Below are 24,584 nucleotides of genomic sequence, written 5' to 3' on the forward strand. Positions count from 1 at the left end.
TAAAAGGTGTATGGCTATGTGATAACCCATTCTGATGGGTAGTTTAAGCTTTCTATGATGTCATCAAGATGGCTGAATCCAATTTTCACTACCTTTTCTAATTCGAGCTGTAACTCACAAACCAAGTGACCATTTTCACATTTTAAAGCACTATTGAAAAGCTAATAAATTCTCCTACAGGTATCTAATATTAATAATACATTTATCCATTAGTGTTTTTGTAATATATATCAGCCATAAATCAATGAAAAAGTCCATTTCCCCCACATTTTTATAAGGCTTATGGCGCTTTACCTAATCCAGATAGTCACCAAAATATATGAGACAATTGTCGCAAGACAGTCTTGGCTATCTGCCCACAGTCAATGCTCTTGCAATTGTGCTGTCAACTGTTCATGAAGTTCTAAACCAGTCGATCCACATCATGCAGTCTTCGCAGTGATCCAAGGTTGTGGGCACGTTTGATCAGCACTTTATGTGAAAGCCGCAGAAATCATAAGGAAGCATCCAGAAAAATTTAAGTATATTATCATAATTAGAATGGGTGTATTTTACACTTATGTGTACCTTTTTTGGCACTCATCAGTAAGTAATTTCAAGATGCTGGACTGCAGGACTTGTGCATGAGTCTGGCGCCAGTGCAGAAGGTTCAGTAGCGGGGTGAGCAGATCAGCAAGATTTAAGTCCAGTAGCACCTTGAAGACCAACAAGTTACTTCCAGTGAACTGAATGGGTCTTAAAAGTGCTCAGTTTGGGATATATCATGCGCAACCGAGAGAGCTGCTGGCTGCTCTTGTAGCTAAGCTGCGTTTTCTTTGTGAAATTTCAGTTGTTTGCTTTCATAGCTAACCTGGGCCTCCATTCCCAAGAAGCCACTAGAGGAAGACCGTGAAAAGCCTGGGAATTGTGGCGTCTCCTAGATTGTTCTGAGCTGCAGATGACATGCTTGATCTTTCCTTTTGGGACTCTGACGCACAGGAGAGGGGAATGATTAAAGATGAGAGAATCTCACTATCAAGAACACCACCTTCACGCCAGGTAGGTTTATGTCTCCTCCCTAACAGATGCGGGGAAATGTAGAGCACGTTGTCTGCTGAAACACAGTAATTAAGAAATGATGATGGGCTGGAGCATATGGACACTCTTTAAAGATGAAAGCAAGTAAGGGAAGGGGAAAAATAGACATTAACAGTTTAGCTGTCAAGATCTGCAAAGACACACACAACACAACAATGTTCAAAACAGATTTTTTTTTTATTTTTTCTGAGACAAACACATTGATTTTCTGGACCACAGTAGAGGATGGAAACCTTTCACAAACTTATTTATTTGAAAATACAAATATAAAATTATACTTTCCACATCTGTGATGTGAGAGACCCCCATCCATGTAGTATTTTACAACAGGGCTTCGGAAAGCCATACACAGAGACCTGAAAGATGCTTGATATATATAGATACACGTATATATATATATGTATGTATATATATATTTATATATGTATATAAAAAGTCACTACCAAAGTTCGCATCAGTTTCATACTAAAATATAAAAGGAAGGGGGCTAGGCTTGGCCACTGTGTCATTGTTGAGGAAGTACATTGAGAACCACCTGAAACGCTGAGACTTCGCATTGGGTTACTGATGGAATTCAAAAACGTGTACAACACATACGGTGGGAGTATTTGCTACAGCTAGAATTCAGAATGACAGTCACATTCCGCACGAGTGGTGGTGTTGGAGCATGTACAGAGCACAGCTTATAGGGCACAGGTGACTTCAGCTTTTTTTTGTCTGAAACAAAAATTCTGTCAAGACAATACATTCTGATTGTTTGGTAACTGGTGAACAGATCACTGTGATTTTTAACTCACTTTTTACGTTTTTGGTAATTTTTTAATTACAGTATTAAAGTATTGCTTAGCTTGCAGAATCTCATGTAGTGTTTGCACACACAGAGTAATGGAGTGAAATCAGATTCTGCACACTTATGAAATTCTACAGTGTGTCGATGCAGATTTTGGGGAATCTGCCAGTGTGTCTAAGGCCCCCTGTCACTCAAAACATAGTTAGACCAGCTTCAGTTTGCTTTTCCAACCATTTTGCTTTTCAGAAAAACAACAAACTCAAACACAAAACGAAAAGGAAACCTTTCAAAACAAATACACCCCAGAGTAAAAAATAACTAGTTAGTGTTTTTGTAAACAATTTCATATGCAATATATGATACACAAACATGGCTGACCTTCAAGAAAAAAAACAGTAAACTATATTGCTTTATTCTTGTTTTATGTTGCATTGAATTGGATGGCAAATGAAACAGGTTGGTGTTGCTGGCTGGTGTCAGTAGCCCTCATTCACCCTCTGGATCGAAAGAGCCGTGCGGCTTTAACAGCCGTTTTGGAGAAGAGAGAAAATAAAAGTCTGAACACCTTTCAGGTCCTTCTTGTTACCAACAATTACCCAATGATTTGACTAGCCTAGTGTGATGTATGACATTCATCAGCTTGTGTATATACTGCTGTACAAGGGGAGGGGGGGGGGATGACAGCAACAGAGCCATGCTACCTTAAAGTCCAAGCTACAGATTCAAATTAAAATGAACAATATGCAGAACAGAAAACAAAAGGAACAGGTTGCTCTTCATTTTAATCAAGTCAGTTTTGACTCAAGATTGGATTGTGTGTGTGTGTGTGTGTGTGTGTGTTCTTTTTTCCTTTGGCAGAAAAAGCAAGCAAGAGACTGATGGAAACACTTCATTCTCTTGCAGGAAAAATTCTGCCCCTGTCCAAGTCAGTTGCAAGCAAACAAACCAAACAAACAAAAAGAAGAAGCCTGCCAGAGTTTCCTCCTAAGATCTTTTCAAACGTCCAGACCCATTTGAAATCCTAGTTCCTTTGAAAAAAGGGTGGGATTTCCGTTGCATTTCATGGTGCTTGGGTTTCACAATGTTGTTTTACCAGTGGGAATTTATCTTGAGGCACAAAACAGCATTTTATTGTTATTCATGGAGGTGTACAAAGTATCTGGGGTTAGATACAGACACCTCCCCCCATCAATGGTGCTTGTCAATCCCTGTTTGCACCATTCAGCTCAAACGTTTTGGTTTTTTGCTAACTCCAAGGCAATATTTATAAGGGGAAGTTTGGGACAAAACAAGATGCTGGTATGAAGCATTTGACCGGCTGTGCTTGACTAAAATCAAGAGATAGCTGAGCCTTCTGTGCTAAAATTGATTTCCAAAACTAAACAAATCTCAAATCCTTCCATATGGATTTCTAGATGAATGAGGGAACGAAAGTGAGCCTTAGTCCAGGAAGCCACTCCGGAAACACCAGTTTCCACAAGAGTTGTGCTATGGGCCACTGGGGCTTTTTAAAAAAGGTATAGAAACATCTAAAACATATTCACACAGGATAGCAATTTTCTTCTGACCACTCTTTTTTTTAAAAAAATATTTTTTTCTCTTAGTAAAATCATTTTATTATACCATGCCTCCCTCTTTTTTATTTTTTAAAAATAAATTAAAAAAACCCAGTTTTGCATATCTAGCGTTAGCATTTAAGGTAGTATGGCACACCCTCTTGATAAAAGTCAAAGGGTGGGGATCTACAAAATGCTGCAAGAGCGGTGCAAGCATTTTCTTTCAAACATTGTGAGACCTTTGGTTAGTTGAAACCACATGAGATCAGCAGAAAGAAAAACAAACAAACAGAAAATTTAAATTATTTTTTTTTAAACCTGCCCAAAATTATTAGCGATTATTTTTGTCTTAAATAAGAGAAAGTTCTATCCTTACTGGTCCTAAATCTGAATAACTACATCTATGTATTTAACCTTAATTACGATACAACTACCAATATGTACTAGAAGAGGAAGAAAAGAGAAGGGTCGGGTGGGTGGGTGTCACTACACTGGCATTAGGACAGGACTCTTACAAGATAGTCATTTTATACATTATTAACATACAACAATGATCAACAAAGAATATTCTATGAGGTGACAGGGAATGAATGAGGAGGAACACATGGTAGTATACAGCACAGGCACAAATTTCCCCCGAACTTTTCTCCCGGGAAAGACCATTAAAATGAATGGGAGCCTTTCAGAGCCTGGGGGGGGGGGGCTCTCAGTCATTGGAAATGGGCTTCCGCCAGACAAGTTCCTGGTGGTTGTACTCTGATGTCATCTACATTGATCAAAGAGTAATTAAAAAAAAATTCCCTGCCCACCCCCCCGTTTAGGGTTGCCAGCTCTAGGTTGGAAAACTCCTGGAGATTTAAGGGTGGTGCCTGGGGAGGGTGGAGTTTGAGGAGGAGAGGGACCTCAGCAGGGCATAGTGCCATAGAGGCCACCCTCCAAAGCAGCCGTAGCCTCCAGGGGAACAAATCTCTGTAGTTTGGACATCAGTTATAATTCTGGGATCTCCAGGTCCCACCTGGAGATTGGCAACCCTATTACACACTGACTATCAGGGAATTTTGGTTTGCAGTTAATTTATTTGTAAAGAACTTTTTTTTTGTCTTTTTAGTGTATTACTTGATCAAGTCTCAGTATTTTAAAAAGCGTCCAGCATTCTGGCTTTTAAACCTGGTTGTTTTGAAATAAGAAAATAAAACCTAAAGCATTAATATGATAATCAAACCTCCCCATGATTTGCTTTGTTGGTTTTAAAAACAAGGAAAATGAGGGGTTTTTTTCCTCCTTTCAGTTAGCATTATGGTGCTTCGGTGAGTGTTAACAGATGCCTCGCTGTAAATTGTCTACAGAATGTCTACGTTAGCCTACTCATTAGTAAAATTTACAAAAATAGGAGTGCAGCAGCGATTTTTTTTCTCTCTTAACAAATGTCGCATTCAGTGTCTTATTCTGGCTGTACCTAGAGTACCAAATTTATAAACGTAACAATTTTAAAAAATATTAATAAAACTTGTCAATATTAATGTTAAAAAAAAGAATATATCCACACTATAGTTATGCTTGTATTATCACCTACTGTCTTGTACTTCGAGTTGCTGTTGCCGGCCTATTGACCCATATTTAAAAAAATTAAATTAAAAAATATCCTTCATAAGTCTCCTCCCCAGCAGAGGACCATATATATAACAGCCAAACATTAAACATGTGCAAATAGGAAATTGTCAGTTCTCCCTACCACTCACAGTGCAATGATGTTTTATACATTTTTCCCCATTCTGTTTTCATCTACAATAAATTAAAATCTTCTCCTGCATCTAGGGTGATAACTTGTAGCACTGAGGTATTAAGAACAAAATTTTAAAAAACCCTTTGCTTTCCCTAATTTGTTAATATAGGAAAGGATGGATACAAGGTGAGAGGATGCAAGCTTTAACACTGCCCCCCCTCCCACAGCTTGGGAGCACCCAAGGCAACGCTCGTCCTGGTCAGTGCGCTGTAGGAGACACGGGGCAGCTGAAATGGTGGGACAGTCAGGTGATCTAAATCCCTAAAAACAAGTGTGCTTGAAACTTTAAATACCTTTTAAATATTAAAATTGTAGCTTTTTCAGTTACGAGAAAAGCAGTTGTGTGTGTTTTATAAATTAAAATGTAACTAGACTGTTACTTGTTAAGCTGTGCACAGGTGTCTAGTTAAATATGCTGGTATGACGCTAATACAGTTCTAAGGTCTAACCCCTACAGAACAAGCTAAACAGTGTGGATCTAACTGCTACGGGCCAGCTCTGGCAGCTGAGCTCAGCGTTTACAATGGGAGGGCACAACCCATCAGCAATGTTGTCTGCGCATGTGCTAGCAAAGATGAATGGAAGTTGTGCAGGGGCACAGCAGTGGCACATCTTCCGTTCATTCCAAAGAAGCAGGAGCAGAGAAATATCCTGCTGGGTTATGCACCTCAAATCTTCACTATTTTCTGCCATTCCGTACAGAAACTGCCTTAGTCTGGCTCCATCACAAAAATATTATGCATTTTCTCCTTTTGTAAGTTAATTAATATGCAAGTTAATGGAATTGTATTTACAGTATTTTTTTTTCAGAATTCACAATTTCAAAAAATCTTATATCACTTCTTTTTCAACAAAAAAATGCACTTATAGAAAAAGGACACAAAAAACTTTGTTGTCCTTACCTTATTGCCGAAAATAGATATAATTAGGTTAACTAAGATAAAGAACTGCTAGAGACCTTGCTACCGAGCCAGCCTCCCATTCCCCATACAGCATAAAATAGAACATTTCTGCTCACTGGTCTTCGCTCTACTTCTAAATTCAGTGTGTGCTAAATTCCACCTTAAAAGGTTTTTTCAGCTTCAGAATTGGTACCAGTCAACTGAGAATTGTGTTACCATCTCAGCTTTCTCATTAAGCAACAAAATTACTTAAAGCTAAAGAAAGAAAAAAAGGGAGGGAAATCAGAAAGCAAAGCAAAGAAACCCTTAATATATAAACAGTTATATTATGGTTAGGCTTTTCCTAAATACACAAAGTAACCTACATGACTACAAGCCTATATCAAAACACTACTAAAAAGCAACTAAAATAAATTTAAAAGGATTTAAAAGGGAAGAAAAACCCATCAAGAAAAATAATAAAATGAACAAATGGATTATATATACACATTTTTTAAAAAGCTGTTGTTCTATATAGTACAGCAGGTTCATGAGATGATAGAGATTTTGGACAACCAAGTCTGTTGAGTGCCACCTCCAGTTTGTGTGGATTATTTGGTGATGACGTAACGCTCAGAGTCTGCTAATGGATCACCTAAACATGGGACCATTTAGAAACTTCTCCCTGTCTTGCCTGGACATCCAGATACACTCTACAGGGGATAAAGAAGAGAAGACAAAGAAAATTATTATGCCCAAATCCTGAAGAAATGCATCACTCCTAGAACTAAGGTGGAGTTCCTTACGGGATTTAGGGAGCAGTCAGGTGGTTGCCTGTGACGTTACTTAGTTCAAAATGTGTCAACCATACGCTTGCATCAAAGGACGGATACGCATTATACCCACCAGGGATGTGTCTGCCGCACACTGTCACAAAAGCCAGATTCTACATCAAGTGTGCAGGCTGCCTCTTCACGAGCACAGCCTTACTTGGCAAAATTTGATGGATTTTCATAATTTATTTTGCATTTGCTATTCACAGGAAGGGGCGTGGAGGGCACTGATGGATCTGATGCAGACAGTCCTCCAAGATGACCTCAGGCTGCACCCAAACGCTTTCAAGCATAAAGACCAGAACCTTTCATTTTTCTTCTTTTAAAAAAGAAAGTTTAGCTTCTTAGGGACCCTGATTTCTATGGCCTGGGTCACACCAAATGAGCAATTCCTACTGATTCCCCTTTCCCACCGCAGAGCGTCCTCATGTCATTCCTCAGGGCCCACTTTCCTCCCCAAAGCAGCATTTCATGGCGAGTGCAAGGGCCAAATTACACAGTCAATTTACAGAAAATGGCAGGAAATCTGATTGCAGATCCCTCACATCATTTTGTCCTAAAATGAATGAAGATGGTGCTGTAATCTTGACAACACTGCTCATTTGTTGGTTCTAACTGTCTCTGAACACCCCTTTTAACTTTGACTTAGTGTTTGTGTTGCGAGTAATTCGAGTGTAACAAGCGCTCTGAATAAATGGGCTAGGAATAACTGAGGGTCCAAAGAGATCAAACATTTTTCCATCTGCTCAATGTGGTTCCTGACCACAGTGCTCCTACTCCTGCAGTGTGTGCTCAAAGTGTTTGGGGAAAACTGCCTTTCAGCCACACTGAGAAACACGTCTTTAGGCAACCATCTTGAGCCTGTGCCATAAGGGTGCATAGGAATGCTTTATGCAACATCTGATCGAAGTGAATCGTGTGGGTGTTGTGCCTGGAGGGAGCAGTGGAATATAAGTTCAACAATATGGCATCTGCCAGAGCCTGTTTTAAAATTAATTTCTTCTTGGCCAAAAATGGTTGAGTCACTTCAACACCCTAACTTCCACAACCTTATTCACATCCATGACATACGGCAAGCCCCTCCTCTCTGACAATGAGCCGCATTGCACCAACTGTGAGTTTCATTCCATGCACTGGTGTTTAGAACGCATGCTACAGATCAGACACGTGAGGATGAGTGTTATAAAAATGGCAATGATTCTCTGTCTCTATTTGAGTCATCTATTTTGTCATTCTGAGCCATGGATTTTTTCCTGTGAGCTGTTTTACATACTAAGCTAAATATCTGTACAAAAGACCCCCAAATCAGGGTGAAAACCAACGTTCAGATCAGTTGAAAGGGTAGGAAACGGGCAGTGATTCAGGTGTACATTAGTAATAACATTTTTAATTTGTTTACATTCATTTAATTTTTTGAAAATTGAGGCAGTTGCTGGGCACAAATTCTGTATCTACATGGTGCAGCCATTTAATTAAGCCTTGTTGGTTTTCATGGCTTTTAAACATGTTGTTTTAATAATCTAAAATGCACATTACCAGTCCTTTGAAAACTGCACAAAACAATGAATTTAAATGCTTTTTACAAAATTAGCTTAGAATACCTTTCCGGTTTCCATCCCAGAAAACTGACTTTTAATTTTTTTAAAAAATAAAGACTTATTAGGAGAAAATTGGTGATTAAGGACAGAAAGAAAGAAAAGAATAAAAGTGTGACAAAAATATGGCAATAGAGAAGGGACATAGCACAAAGTACAAATCATATATACTGGAATACCTCCAAGTGAGATGGCAACCAACCCTGTGTAACGTTTCAATGGTATCCATTGGTAAAAGCCGTTGCAATCAAAGGCCCCTAAAATTGTACAATTGTTAAGGTCATCAGTGTGATACACAGGCAGAGATGGTGATTTTTTTAAAAAAATATCAGAAATCTCGAGAGTGTGTTTGCCAGCATGAATATTTTGATAAACTACTGTCTGGTGCCTCCAATGTCTCAGTGCATTTAATGTGAGAGATACTTTTCTTAGTCTGCATCTCACCCCTTAGAAAAGTAAACTGGGAATTGCAATTCTTAAATCACTGTTAGTAAACGGGTGGCATATTAAGATATCAAAGGCATCCACTTTCTGCAGAATGTTATGAAATGTGAAATTTAAGAGCCACCGATGTGCAGACCAAATAAATTTGTAAGCCATATTAGAGCAGACAAAGCACAATGCACAGATTGGGCCACTGCAAAGGTCAGAAGAAGCACACACATTTTCAAGAAAAACTAGTTATTTTTCTGTAGGCAGAAAATGGAAAGGAGGGTCGATGTGTGATAGGTGGCAATTTAAATGGATGTGAGTCTTAACAGAATAATAATCCAAATTTCATAATACAACTAATTCAATGGGTTTTGCAAGTTTACATTATGATGGAAATGGAATTAAATGAGAATTTGGTATTAGAGTGCCGTAACATTTTAAAAATGCAGTAAAACAATTTACACTGAGGCACTTTTTCTATACTTCTTCATTAATTGGTTTTACAGGGGTTTCTTTTGATAATTAAAGGATTCCTATACCTTTTGGTTCCAATAATTTGGTTAACAGAAATTACTGAAATCCACTAATTGTATTGGACATTCATGCTAACACACACAGCTTGAACATAGTACAATTGGCTGGAGGGACCCCATGCATGCAAATTTGTTAAGCAAAATTTCTAGTCCCAAATTAGTAACACAACATTAATATTAAAACATCTTCCAGTCACATGAGTTAATTAATGTTGAAAATTTACAAATGTTTTTGCAGATTATCAGATTAAGGCTGTGGGGGAAAAAAACACTTCCCTGGGGAAAAGGCCCATTGAATAAAATGGGACTTGCTTCTGAACGGACCTGTTTAGGGTTGCTCCCTAAGCCTGCAATCCTGTGCACACTTATTTGGAAGGAAGACCTGTGGCTAAATTCAAAGGACGTACTTTCAATTTGGGCTACATGAGTAAATTGGAATCACAAAACCATTTCCTCTCTAATATATATTGTTTTTTGACTTTCAAAATAAGACTGATTTGAACACAATGGTTATGAACAACTTGCTTTGGAACAGCTCAAACAGTAACCATGTGCAGGGGAAAAAGAGTCTCTAATCTAATCTGGTGGATCCATTCAGTTGGGCAGGATAAGGCAACTTCTTATGCTAAATGTTATAGCAGTGCTTGATTGCTAAGCCTGTAAAGATTTTCAACTTGCCCAGCGCAATTAAAAGCCACAGGAGCAACCTTGCAAGTGACTCTTGTTATCCAAGATGAAATCAAAGGATGGATCTATTCACACATCTGTTTCTTGCAAGCATGGCACATGGGTATATACAAACCTGCTCCCAGATTTTAGGAGTAGAAATGTTACTGAGTAGCAAACAGATCCGTAACACTAATTTATACTTTAGTTATTAAAATATTTCAAATACATGATACATATGGAAGTGATTTGCTTGCTAAAATGTCCTACCTGCTAAAGGTTATGTGAGAGAGATCTCACAAATTTACTTAAATACAAGCACACACATGGCTGAAAAGAGAGATCTGTACTGAAATCCTAAACAGGCTTACACTTCAGTCAGCTGACTTAGAACAGGGGTACCAAGTGCCTGCTGGTGGCAGGCACCCACCTGATGGTTTGCCTGCTTGCCTGCCCAACAAGCTGCCTGGCAATTGCCCGCCACCTGCAGGCACCCTGGACAGAAGCGCTCCCAGCAGAAGCCCTGACGCCACTCTCAGAAGGGATGTCATTGTGCTGGCCTGGGACTGCTCTCGTTCTTTACTGGGAGCCGATTTTGGCCCCAAAGAACACTCCTGCGGCCGGCATAATGACATCACTTCAAGAAGTGACATCGTATTGGCGCCAGGAGCAGGTCACATGAGGATCTTCAACCAGCTAAGTGCCAAGTCTCCCCCCCCTGCCCCCCACCAAGGTGGTACAGGGGCCTGATAACCCTAATTTAGAAGGGAGTCACTCTGTTTAGGATTGCACTGTTGGTGTGCTACACAGCCTGGTGAATCACTGAAAGTCTCCCCCATCCTTTTCAGAAATAAATATACAGCACAACCTCTGTCAAAAGGACACCTCTCAGTAGCTGATATTTATCGGAAGTAAGGGAGCACAACGGCTGTCCAGTATCTGGCAAAAGATCTATCTAGGAGGTCTTGCTGAAGGAGGCTTTATTGTACTTGAAAGAGTAACACTTTATTGTTGCTCTTGGAAATGCGATGCTTTAGTTCTATGGGATCCATATAGGAGGATGTTGTGGGGAGGGGGGGGGGGGAGAGCAGAGAGCCACACAAATAGATTCAATTTAGTTTGTAATTCACATGACAGGCAGGACAAAGTGGGCAGCTTTGAAAGGCCTATTAGTAAATGGAGCAGATTATATAACTAACTTGGCTCATTTCAGATCAGTAGAAGAAACAGAAAACTCAAAAAGGGTTACTTACGGCGATTCCATGCCCAAAGCCGGAACCAGGCTGGGGGCTGGCAGCACTTATGTAGTTACCAACACCGGAGTCTTGACTGGCTGTACCATAGAGGTCTGCAACGGGCCCCGGGCTGTTTGCCCCTGGAAATCCTCCTGGCCGGGCTGGGTTGGAGCCTGCCGGGGAAGCAGGTGCGCCAAAATTCGGTTGAGCACTGTAGCTATTCAAGACTGGTGTGCAGAGAATAAAGCTGGGTATGAGGCCAGAAGCCTGGCATGCACCGTTATTACAAAGCCAAACACTCAAAAAACAGCCTAGGCCCAACTTCTAACACTTAACCAAGGCCATGCGATAGGAGAGCAAGTACTGAAGAATAATCAGCCCATACTACTAAGAAGCTTGGAGCTCCAAATATATAGAAAAATGTATAAAGAGAGGGAAAAAAAAACATTCACTCAACACACTACTGCAACCAGAGACTGTCAGTGCTCATTTTCACCAAATTATCACAAAATATGTATTTTCCAACATTTGATTTGATGCTCATGCAGCAGTAAACGAGTTTTCTAGATCTGGGCACGTCGAGACAGCATTCACATCCCATGCAAACTACAAAGGAACTAGTTTTAGACTACACATTGTGTTAATATTGATAGTAAACGTTGACAGCAAATAAAGCAAATCACAGCTAGGAAAACTATTTTTGGATCCACTGAAAACTTTGGGATGAAGAAAAAAAAACAGGCCTGCCCCGCCCTCCCCTTTTAGCTCTCAAGATACGTGAAGATTTGGAGGTTTGAAATGTTTTCTTTAAATAAAAACAAACAAACAAATGATATGCAATGAAACATTTGGAGTGTTTTGGTAGAAGAGAGGGTTGGTTTCCCTTTGCTTCCCTGTCATTAAAAGAAATAGTTTCTGCCTCTGTCTCCAAAGCTATGCTTGGTACATCACCAAAAGAAAGGAAGTGCTAGAAGCAAAAATTATTTCTATAAGGGGGAGTGCCATGAAACGTGATTATTTCCAGCCAGTTCCTAGAGCTTGAAATCCGTAAGTAGTTCTTTCTTACAACAATTTGTTAGAAGAGAGGTAAAGCAGTTTGGGAGGAGGAAGGTGCCTGCTTTGTGCTCTGGGACCCCTGTCGTCCCACAACTCTTCCCTGATAATATCAAGACACTCAGACCAGGGGGGCTTCTCAGAGAAAGGCAATGGCTAACCACTTCTGTCCATCTCCTGTCTTGAAAATCCTATGCGCTTGTGACTTGACAGCACTTTACAAACACAAATACAGAGTGATATTTTTCTGCAGATCATTCTTGACCTTTCAAAGTCTATTGCTTAATTACATTGACCAAGATGTTCTCAAATAGCTGAGCGTAAAGATTCAATGCAAGAACTTGTGTTCTAGCAAGGCTGTTGTTATGAATTCATCCGTAGTTATTTATTTATTAATGCCTAGACATGTCTGATTTGTAAAGGAGTGGGATTTCTGAAAAAGGAAGCGGAAGTAAATGCCAAAAGCCCCAGGGACCTGTTCCCCGAGAACAGAGCGCTGCTCCACTTATTACATAGGCAAAGAGAAATGGAAGCCTGCAGAATCGTGCCTAGCCTTTCTATAGCTTTGAACTCTTTAGCCCACCAAAACTGCAAGCTTGCAGGTTTTCCCCAGAGATCAATGCAGCACAGAGGTACAATTCTGAGTTCTTGCCTTTCTTTTCTAAGCTTGCTGAAGAATGCTGGGGGAGGAGTATGTGCCCATGGCATTTCCTATTAGCTTTCCACCTGCGTTTTGCAAGACACACATCTACACCTCAAGTGGATTTCTCTGTTCAAAGGCAATAGGAGCCCAAGGTAACACCATGGCCTGGAAAACCAGGGGACTCTCTCAATGCCCATCACATGAAAACGGGAGTCTGTGTACAGTTCTGGTCGCCACACCTTAAAAAAGATATCATAGCACTGGAAAAAGTACAGAGAAGGGCAACTAAAATGATTAAAGGGTTGGAACACTTTCCCTATGAGGAAAGATTGAGGCGCTTGGGGCTCTTTAGCCTGGAGAAAAGACGACTGAGGGGAGACATGATAGAGGTTTACAAGATAATGCACGGGTTAGAGAAGGTAGAGAAAGATGTGTTTTTCTCCCTTTCTCACAATACAAGAACTCGTGGGCACTCTATGAAATTATTGAGCAGTCGGGTTAGAACAGATAGAAGAAAATACTACTTTACACAAAGGGTGATAAACACATGGAATTCGTTGCCACAGGAGGTGGTGGCAGCTACAAGCATTGCCAGCTTCAAGAGGGGACTGGACAAATATATGGAGCAGAGGTCCATCAGTGGCTATTAGCCACAGGAGATAGATGGTATTCTCTTTGTGGGGAGGTGGTGCTCTGTTGTCTTGGTGCTGGAAGGAAGGCAGTGGGAGGGCTTCTGGTGTCCTGGCCTCACTGACAGTCCTTTAGATGGCACTGGATTTCTAGCCACTGTGTGTGACAGAATGTTGGACTGGATGGGCCACTGGCCTGATCCAACATGGCTTTGCTTATGTTCTTATGTTTCCACACCCTACAGACCATCAGTCTAAAACTGCATTGGAATTCCCACCCCAATCCTACGTTTGGTACACTCTGAGCAATATAACACGGGCCCCAAGATAACAGCCTGTCAAGTCTATCTACGTGCACCTGCCAGGATGTCTCATTTGGGTACCCAAAAAATGGAATGTGGGAGTTTAGGGAGACACTGCCGTGCTTTGTCAGCCATAGTTAAATATTTCACAAGTACCAGCCTCCTCACACAACACAGCATACTGGTTGTTTAGTGCAGGAATTGTAATTTACAGGGAAAATGGTGTAGTGACATTACTCTTATCAGGCCAAAGGAAAGGTGAGCAGGGTCAGCACTGGTAAGAAATAACCCAAGAAAGTAACTCTAGTGTGCCACACTGCATTGGAAAACAAAGCACTTTAAAATGTTAAAGATTAAATGTCAAGCTAACATTTGGTGTTCTCACTCATGGAGAAAAACATCCAGCTGAGATATTTGGAGGGCCTTTATTAACTTGTGAGAACGGACTTTTTTCCAGTTCAAGGAAGTGGAATTAGGCGTTTCTGTTAGCTCAAAAGAAAGCTTTGGCCTCTGAAGTACACTTCACATGGAAGCAGCTTGAAATCACATCCTGTGGAGGTCGCCTCTGTGCAAGTGAGCGGTGGCTGTCCTGATAACATGAGGCTTCCCTGCATGACAGGAAGTTCCAAAGGCAGTGCAAAATGGCCACCGTGTGGAAGCTCTTGATGTGAAGATGCCCTGAGAGTGGAGAAGTCTTTTTCAACAAGCCTGCAGAAGCACAAGGCTTTGGAGAAGTGCCAGAAGGGGGTGAAAGATTTAAAGTTGCTTCAGAATTATGTGGCTCATTATTTCTTCATTGGCTACTAAAGCTTGAGCTGCATTCCAAACCAGCTAGAAGACTTTTATTGTAAGTGGCCTTGCACAAAGATCTTTAGAATGGTAAGTTTTAAAAAAGAAACAATCAAAGTGCATGAGTAATTGAAGCAATTCTACGGAGCAGGATAAAGGTGTATCCTTACAGCCCGGATGCAATGCAAGGACACAACTCCCCTAATGCATACTTTATGTTTTCCTTGAAACAACACCATATGTGTGCAACTGTGTAGCCATGCAATCAGTTGGTTTCTAGACAAGCAAAGGAGTTCTTAGATTCTGTGCAATCATTCAGTGAGAAAGGAGTCTTCTGTTCATGGAAGATCTTCTGTAAGCAGAAGAGCACCTTTAGACTGAGCCCCATAGTTTGGATCCAATCTGCTACATATAATTTAGTGGTTATCCTAACAAGAGGTAAGTGAAATGATTCTAAGGAGGGTCAACAGGTTGAGACTAGAAAAAATCTACAAAGAAGATAGATGTTACCTATAGGTGTCGTGTAGAATAAAGATGTAGCAATTGCCCTAAGGCAGAATGCTTTTTCCTGGAGCAAATGCAGCACAATGTAACATGTGCCCTTGGTGTGTATCACTGATAGCATTCTGACTAACCTATGGTAAAAAAAAATCCCTTTCATAGCTGGAAGACACATACGCTAGATCGGTATTGTTTATACATACAGTTTTACTTGTAAAGTCTAAACAAACACTTTAAAATGGTTAAATATACTATGTCAAGATCAGGGCTTTTTTCCAGCTGGAATGTGGGGGAATGGAGTTCCGGAACCTCTTGAAAATGGTCACATGGCCGGCAGCCCTGCCCCCTGATCTCCAGACAGAGGGGAGTTGAGATTGCCCTCCGCACCACCGAGCGGCACGGAGGGCAATTTAAACTCCCCTCTGTCTGGAGATCAGGGGGCGGGGCTGCCAGCCATGTGACCATTTTCGTCGAGGGTGATTTAAACTTTAAATAACTCCCCGCTTGTTCCAGCTGATCCAAAGTGGTGTCATTGTACGGTCCTGAGTTCCACCACTGAGTTCCACCACCTCTTTTCCCAGAAAAAAAGCTCTCGTCAAGATAATTTCCTATTGTCCAAGTATCACTTTGACAATGCATGTTGATCAGAGAACTGATGGAAGGGAAACTGCACAGCACACCAGTATGCTCACTGTGACGTTATCTTGCGAATAGGCTGGCAGAATGAAAGATGCCCCACCTCTTTTTTATGCAAACAGCAAATTCTAAAATCGTCAGAGGCAGCTTTAGAAACTTTTAGAGAGTTTTACTTGAAATCCAGTGAAGATAACTCTTGAAACTGCCGTGAGACCAAACACCACACAATGAGCTGGCTTTTAGCCACACATTTGGCTAGATTCTAGAATGAATTGCTCAGTAAACTTTTACAAGACCTATACTCAAGCCCAAAGCCATAAACACCTCTGCAAGAACAATGCCCCTTCCCTGACGAGAGGACTCATCTAATGTGCAGACAGAGTGGGCCTGTTTTAGAAACAATTTTCCTGTATAACCTGCAAGATTTAGATTGGAAATTTTATCAAATTTAAATGGTTAATACGGTTTCAGTTGCAAAAGGCCATGTAGAATGTTATGGGGATATTGATTTTTTAACCCACACTTTCTGACTTAGTTAGGGCTTCTACTTTTGTTAGGGGAACACTGCAAGCAAGTTCAGTAACTGCAACTTGAAAAAACCAAGTGGCAAAGTTTTTCCCTGATTCTGGCCTAAAATCCTGAAGGCAAAACATATTTCAGTGTCAGGAAACCTCAGAAGTGTGTTGGCCCCTGTGAAGTGAAGCAAACAAAGACAACCATGGACTATTGTTTCATTCTCCACTTTCTCTAGATGCCAGTTTGGTGTAGCCAATTTGGTGTAGTGGTTAAGAGCAGTGAGGCTCCAATCTGGAGGATCGGGTTTGATTCCCCACTCCTCTGCCTGAAGCCAGCTGGGTGACCCTGGGTCAGTCACAGCTCTCTCAAGAGCTCTCTCAACCCCACCCACCTCACAGGGTGATTGTTGTGTGGATAATAACACACTTTGTAAACTGCTCTGAGTGGTGTTAAGTTGTAAATCAAATGTAAATCAAATATTGTTATTGTTATTATTATTAGATGCAACATTCCTTTGAGTTCCCTGGAATGAATTCAGATATGTCCTCCGGGAAGACACAGTAATCTCAGGGGAGGCAGATACTGTACTTGCTGCCTTTTGCCATGTGCCTGATGTTGCAGGTTCCACTGATACGCTCTTGCAGAGAAAATCCTCCTGCATTGTACCCTGGTGGCACACAAACAAAAACTTATATAACTGCTAGTGTAGTGTTCTACACTACTACTAGCACTATGAGCCAATGTAGTGTAGTGGCTAGGATGGCCGATTAGGATCTGGGCGCCCCAGGTTCAATTCCCTGCTCTGCCATGGGAGTTCACTGGTTGATCTCGGGCCGGTCACATACTCTCAGCCTAACTTACTTCAATAGGGTTGTTGTGAGAATATAACAGAGGAGAAGATGATGATGTAAGCCACTTTGGGTCCCCAGTGGGGAGAAAGGCAGGGTATAAATGAAGTAAAATAAAAATTAAAAAATAACTAGGATTTATATATCCCGCGCTTTCTCTTGTATCCTTTAATGGGTCATGGTGAAGAGAGGGGCAGGAAACCTTTCCAGGTTAGAAATTAAAATCCAATCTCACTCCAAAATATAGAGGGGGGGGGATATTCTTCTGTTTCCGTCTCCCTCATAAAAATGGGTCAGGTTAAAGGGGCAATGTGCATCAAGTCCAAGGAAGTGTGACATCCAAATGTGTTTTATAACTTTCCTTGCAACAAGCAACCACTCCCCTCGGACTGTCCTCTGATTCTTCTCTCTTGACTTCCCATCTCATTGCTGCTCCCGTGACACCCCCAGCTACAATACCTGCTCATGATATCAGGACAAATCCGGTTATTTACCACTCCAGCCACGGCTGTCCCATTAGAGGATGTCCTGACAATCATGTGATGGGCTTCCCTGGTTAGGGTAGAGGTTGCCTATCTCACCAGGAGCAGAGGCATCCCTTCTAAATTGTGAGCTTGCATTTCTGGAGAGGCTGTGAAATGGCATTAACCCTTTCCTGCTATCATTTAAAGTAAGCATACGGGGGCCTGCAACTCTCTGGTGCTGTACATATTTGGGGGTTAGGTTGCACAGCCACAAAGGTCCAAAGAGGAGGGTTGTAGTGCCAAGAGGCAGTTGCAGTGGGATGTTGGAGCCTGCAAACCTGTAAGCTATACTGCTATAGTGGATAGTACTGTACCACTCAGACTTGGAGCTGACTACCTGTAAACACAAGTGCTCTCTGATGCAATTAACTGGTTAGTAGCTTTATGAGGCAGAGTACCGAATCAGATTCAAGGTTTTGGTATTAGCCTATAAAGCCCTCTGCGGATTGGGACCAGCGTTATCTGCGGGACTGCCTCTCCCCATACGTGCCCCAGAGGACGCTTCGATCAGGAGATAAACAGCTACTGGTGGTCCCTGGCCCCAGGGAGGCCCACTTGACCTCGACCAGAGCCAGGGCTTTTTCAGTTCTGGCTCCAACCTGGTGGAACTCTCTGTCTAGTGAGACCGGGGACCAGCAGGATCTACTATCTTTCCGCCAGGCATATGGCTGGGGCTAGGCTAGGCCTCTGCTGGCCTAGATAGAGGAGAAGATCTGAGCCCTCCCTATTAGAGTCATCCACCATCTAGCTTCCAACTTCTGAACTGATTGCTCCAATTGGCAAACTGGTTGCTGCTGCATGTATATTAGTTTTTATACTGTATTGTTATGATGTTGATTTTAAACTGTTTTTATGATGTAAGAATATGAAATGTTTTCTCTGATGTAATCCGACCTGGGCCTGCTTGCGGGGAGGGCGGAATGAAAGTCTTAAATAAATAAATATCGTAGACTGCTGAAAGCTGTCCTGGAGGGTCTGCTGTGATGGCAAGGCACAGTTATCAATGTTTAAAATAAATAGTTAAATACGGTCATGTATAGGTGGTCTTTGTAGGAGGTCTCCCATCCAATTACTATACCCAAGGTTGACACTGCTTAGCATCTGAGATCTGATAAGATCAGGCTCACCTGGGCTATCCAGGTTACAGCATGTATAGGTACAGTTCTGGAATGTTAAAATACATCCTTAGCCTGTAGTGGGAACTGCTGGTTACGTTTTTCATTCTCTGTTTTGTTGCAGAGAATGTGAACTTAGGATCCCTGCTAATGAAAAAACTAACTTATCATTGCCTGAATCAATATCCCGCACAGAGGCAGCCTGTCTCATCCTTTACATAGTCAGGCATAGTGTCTCAGGTGGGCAGCTGAGAACAGGCTGAACTGGCGCTGACCTTCAGAGTAAGAGCTGGAGCCTTTGCCAAAGGGAGCGATCCAGGACTAGGCACAAGCTGGGCTGCGGAAATGTTGAACTACAATGGGAACTGAAGCTGCCCCTTCCTGCATGGAGAGTTACATCCCAGATCCTGCCTCCAGTTACACCCCATCTGCCTCCAGCAGCCACCTGGGATCGGGAAGTCCCTGAGCCACCAGGTATGTGTTTGTCTGCCTGGTCCAAGCTTCAGTTCATACATTATGTTGAGAACATGCAGGGACTGGGGGCAGACGTAATATTTCAGGGGCTCCAATCCTCCTGAAGCTCTGGTCCTTCTATGGGAACCAGTGGCAACAGAGAAGACAGATCCTGGAGGACCTGGGATGCAACAAACCTGAGTTATAAAAGGGGGCTCTACAGCATCTTCCTCTTCCGATGAGGAGTCCTCTCCTGGTAAGAATAAACTGGGGCAGACCCTGATACAGCCACATCTTCTTCCTTCTCAAGATAGCTCTAAAATCCCCAGTGTTGTTGCTTGTTTAATTGGGGGAATTAAATAGCAACCTTTATCGTGCTCTGAATGGATACACCACAGAGGGCCATCTAGAGCCATACTCAAAATGTGATACTGGCTTTATAAGGGGATTAGACAACCTGATAGAGGACAAGGAAAGATCTCAACAGTGATCCAGAGGAGTTAGCCGTGTTAGTCTGTAGTTGCAAAATAGTAGCACCTGTAAGACTAACCAACTGTAGCATGAGCTTTCAAGAACCACGGCTCTCTTTGTCAGATGCATGTATTGTAGCATAAGCTTTCGAAATCTGCAGCTCTTTGCCAGATGCATCTGATGATGCGTCTGACAAAGAGAGCTGTGGCTCTCAAAAGCTCATGCTACAATAAAGTTGGTTAGTCTTAAAGGTGCCATTGGACTCTTTACTACATCCACAGATGTTAGCCATGATGGGATGGAACCTCCAAATTTGGAGGCAGTGCTCTTCAGAATACCTGTTGATGAGAAGAAGGTCCTTGCAGGGATCCCAGGGATACCTGGTGGGCCATTTGTGGGAAAGAGTTATTGACAGACCCACCACCCGATCCTGCAGGGCTTCTTTATGTATTTATTTGTCCCAAAAGGATCAGGATGTTGGAGGATGGCAATGCAAGAGAAGATCAGGGCGGATTCACCCTTCTGCCACAAAAAAGGCATGGAAGTGAAGCTTAGAGTAGCCAGCAGGAGACAGGAGTGGGTTTAACAGGCTACTGAGTGAACAAGGTGCATGAAGTGAAGTTGGTAAGGACAGGAACACCATTTTTAATGCTTCCAGGATGCCTGGGAGAAAAGAGGTGAACAAATATTTTAAATAAAATAAATAAAATAAGCTAGGATCTCAAACCATCTAAGGTTAGTCTCATGGACCGAGATTTACCTCTGGTCAAGTTCAAACGAGTGAGCTGTCAAACTGTCAGAAAAATAAAAGACTTTTCTGGGAAGTTTCCCTTGTGTGTTCGCTCCCTCCATCCTGTTAATTTTCAAGCTTGCCTCATTTCTCTCCAAATTTAAGAAGTGCTGAGCATCTTTACCATCCAACCTGAGATGAAAAGCATGTTCTCCACACCAGAGAGCCCAAGAATAAACCAATTCCATTTGGCAGTCATGAAGTTTTATGAAGTATGGGGCAAAGCAATATGCTTGAAACAAGTAAAAAAAATGCACAAACAAAAAGTGATGGATTACTATTCGGGGTTCTTTTTAAATTGGGGTCATACAGGTTGATGACTGAAATGGGAAGGGGGAATACAGTGGTAAAAGCAGCTGTAATCTCCAGGTTTATTGGACAGTGGATCTAACCTTACTGTCAAAACCAGCCGGCAGCTCTCAAATGAGTCTCCAGTGGGAAACTAATACAGCAGTAAAATTCAGTTTCCAGCTGCTCTTTAGGAAACAGAACTGGGCCACAACAGGAACCGAGGGGTGGGTGGGTGGGTTGATTCTTACACCATATAATACTCTCAGTAACCTAGATTACATACTCATGTCAAAAAATTCACATTAAAATAGAGGCTAAGAACAATGAACAAAACCTGCAATCAGGGCTGTTTCCAGATGGCTTACCTGCCTCCGGAACGTTGCACCATCTTGCGGGGAAAACGTGAAATATCGCGTTTTCTCGCACGAGTTTTGCGCGACGTCGCGCAAAACTCGCGCAAGAAAACGCGATATTTCGCATTTTCCCCGCAAGATGGTGCAACGTTCCGGAGGCAGGTAAGCCGTCTGGAAACGGCCCTGGCTAGTTCAGTCTCTGACGAACAGTTTTGTTTTGTAGGGACCTATTGCAATTTAACGCTCAGGTGGAAAATCAGGAGTGATTTCAGAAAAGTGAAGCAGAGATGGAAACATTGTTTAGATGTAAAAAAAGAGGAGAAACAAAAGGAAATAAAATTCAGAATCCAATCGAATCCACTTGGGATCTCATAATCCAACTCAAAGAAGAGATGATGGAGGGAGGGGCATGATTTATATTTAGGTAGCCACAAAATTAGGAGGTCAGTTCATATATTATGTTGGAGCAAACTTTGGTTAGCCACTGAATGTACACTGCAAATTGCAGTCCATCACTACATCCCAACAAATGTACCTATACGATGCCTGGTTTTACAAACATGTTACATTCTTATATTACATTTTTAGGTATACACCTAAACAGTGTAATGTGAACGGTGTCTCTGAGAAAAGGGAAGAGGTTTAAATTGCAGAAAAGCAAACTAAACCCAAGTCTTCTACCTTTCACAGCAGGAAACAAACAGTGATTCTTTATTTAATAGGCTCATTTATTTAAATAAAAGGAAATAGAAGGTGAGCATTGATTTCAAGTAAACTAAAAAAACAAATCCAACAACAAACCATAGCAGAGTGCCCAGAAATAATTTTGTATGAACCAGGTGGCAGTCCTTTTCCTTTGATCAGTTGCTTCTGTAAGTACTCAGATGTGATCGTAGTGAGTAAATGAACTTCTCTTTAACATAATGCCTTGCTGCTTTTCTACTACAGGCTGGCCATAGGAGAAGACTATAGCCCAGAGGGCTTCCCTGGGGAAGGCAGGAGGGAAAGGAGTGGTGGAATGGGGAGAAAGCTGAACTGGGATTAAGATTGAGATGGACTGTGCCACAGCCAGGGCTTTTTTTCAGCTGGAACATGGTGGAACGGAGTTCCGGAACCTCTTGAAAATGGTCACATGGCTGGTGGCCCCGCCCCCTGATCTCCAGACAGAGGGGAGTTGAGATTGCAATCTAAACTCCCCTTTGTCTGGAGATCAGGGGGCGGGGCCACCAGCCATGTGACTATTTTCTCCGAGGGCAGCCCCAACTGAGTTCCACCACCTCTTTTCCCAGAAAAAAAGCCCTGGCCACAGCCGTCAGTCTGCTCTTTATGCCCATCCAGTACATACTTACTCCAAATTCTTAATCCCTCCTTTTTCTTTCCAGCCAGCATGAAATTAGATGTCTCAGAAACAGTACTCAGATTTTGAAGCCTATGACAGACTAAAGTAGCTCTCTGACAGCATGTGAAAGCTGCATGGCTGCTGGAAACGGTGCTTTCGCAAATGAGCCTGCACTGCAGTAGAAAGTGTTCCCGCTTTCCTCAACAGGAGATGTTTTGTACCAGTTCCTTGCTATGGAATGTGGCACCTGCTCTATATTCTTCCTCTGCATCTGGCAGCATTCACACCCCAGTCCACACACTGTGTAGGCCTCACCTCCTGTAGTTTCTGTAATATGATCAGATGAGTAAAATTTCCAACCTCATTAGGACAGAATTATTTCAGCATATATGTTACAAGATCATATATTCTGCATCCCACAGTCCTTGACTGTTTATAAATTCCTACATGTCTCTTTAAATAGAATATTTGAGTAGCTTGGGAAGTGGAAGTTTTCAAGTAAAATAAGGTGATTTTTTTAAAACAAAGCACAAAAAACAGGTGAGGGAAGCTGAGGATTAACATCTCCACCCCCACGTTCTGAGATTTACACACTGGCTTTATTGGGAATATTCTAAAATAAGCGCTTCGAGAATTACATTATGAACTTGACATTGTGGGACAATTTCTGGGAGACTGATTGTGCTCATCGTTTTTTTTACTCCCCCTCTTAAGCCCCCTCCTCCCCTCTGAATGCTGTATCACAAACTGCTTATGAAACTCTGCTCAGGTTCAAAATGGGTTTGACGTGCAGTGGCAGGGAAGGACAGGCCTGTAGATTGGGAAATCCGAGTTTAAAGACCACCCCCACGGGGTGCACAGAACTAACTCTGAAGTTCTTTGGATCTTTCCAGAATTCTTACCTTCTGGCTTTAAACCACATCAGTGATATGTTTTGAACCTGGTTTTATTTGGGCTCTGGGTTAATCAATAGACAATTTATTATTTGCTTATTATTTACCGAATGAATGGGACTGTGGGGGTGGGACGGGGGTAGAGTTGCCAGTCCCCTGCTGGGGGCAGGGGGTTCCCTGCTCCCCCCTCCCCCCCTGCTTATCTGGCCGGCGGGGGGGGGGAATGGGCCTCCTGAGTCGTGTTCCCACGCTCCACAGCAGCCGGATTTGGGCCAAATCATGCCTGATTCAGCCCCCCACGGAGCACTGGAGAGCTCCCAGGGCAGCATGTGGCATGCACGATGATGTCACTGTGACATCATCACGCAGGCCAGGAGAGCGCACACACGTGTGGAGTGCACACGAGAAGGACAACAAAAAGGGAGGTGGTGGGCCTCCAACTTCCACCTGGGGCGTGGGACAAGTGAGAATCCTACTACGGTGTCTCCTATCTGCCTGTTGCACTTTTAGGAGGCAAAAACCTGTAGAGTGAATTATTGCCTCTTAAGCATCACTGAAAGGCCCCGAAGCCACACAGTTGTGCCTCTGTAGCTGACAAGGGAGCACTAAGGGGCCAGCGTATCAGGCATTTTGTCCCATAGCCTGGCATCTTAACATAAATCCCACATGCCAAGTAATCCAGTGTTGGACAGTGTTGATACAAAACTGGGGAGAAATTTCCAGTCATGATTCATTATGACATCTGCCTTAGCATATGGTGTATTACAGCAAGATGGATTCACAAAGTCTCTCTGTGAGAGAAAATGCTGGCTTCTTATTTAAAGGCAAACAGTTCCATGTGTGTTGAAAAGCTCATCCAAGTACATGTATTTAGATCAATTAGCTGTGCAGGAGTTCTCCACCCATTGCGGGGGGGATGGGACAACCTGTATGGGGAGGGTACTTTAAATAAAAAACACCACATGCAAAAACAGGTACACCACTCTGTATAGGGCCAACAGTTCAGTGACAATGCATCTGTGCGATATATGGGGTTTCAATTATGTATTTGTCAGTA

The 24,584-nt window shown here is 42.2% G+C and overlaps 1 protein-coding gene across 7 annotated transcripts in view; it reads right to left on the minus strand.

The window, feature by feature from the left end:
- Positions 1-1,235: 1,235 nt before the first annotated feature.
- The window catches only part of MSI2 (musashi RNA binding protein 2), a 568,931-nt gene continuing 545,582 nt past the window's right edge, over positions 1,236-24,584 (minus strand). For 4 of the 7 annotated variants that reach the window (XM_055001129.1, XM_055001125.1, XM_055001128.1 and 1 more), the window contains 3 exons: positions 11,400-11,608; positions 8,695-8,772; positions 1,236-6,800 (listed from right to left, as the gene is read on the minus strand). In XM_055001129.1, the coding sequence (XP_054857104.1) occupies positions 8,731-8,772; positions 11,400-11,608 (251 nt within the window). In that variant the 3' untranslated portion in view covers positions 1,236-6,800; positions 8,695-8,730. The remainder of the gene's footprint in view (positions 6,801-8,694; positions 8,773-11,399; positions 11,609-24,584) is intronic. The other 3 variants (XM_055001131.1, XM_055001127.1, XM_055001126.1) reach the window with 2 other exon arrangements.

The sequence above is a fragment of the Eublepharis macularius genome, chromosome 17 (genome assembly GCF_028583425.1).
Source record: "Eublepharis macularius isolate TG4126 chromosome 17, MPM_Emac_v1.0, whole genome shotgun sequence".
In the NCBI taxonomy this organism is placed as follows: domain Eukaryota; kingdom Metazoa; phylum Chordata; class Lepidosauria; order Squamata; family Eublepharidae; genus Eublepharis; species Eublepharis macularius.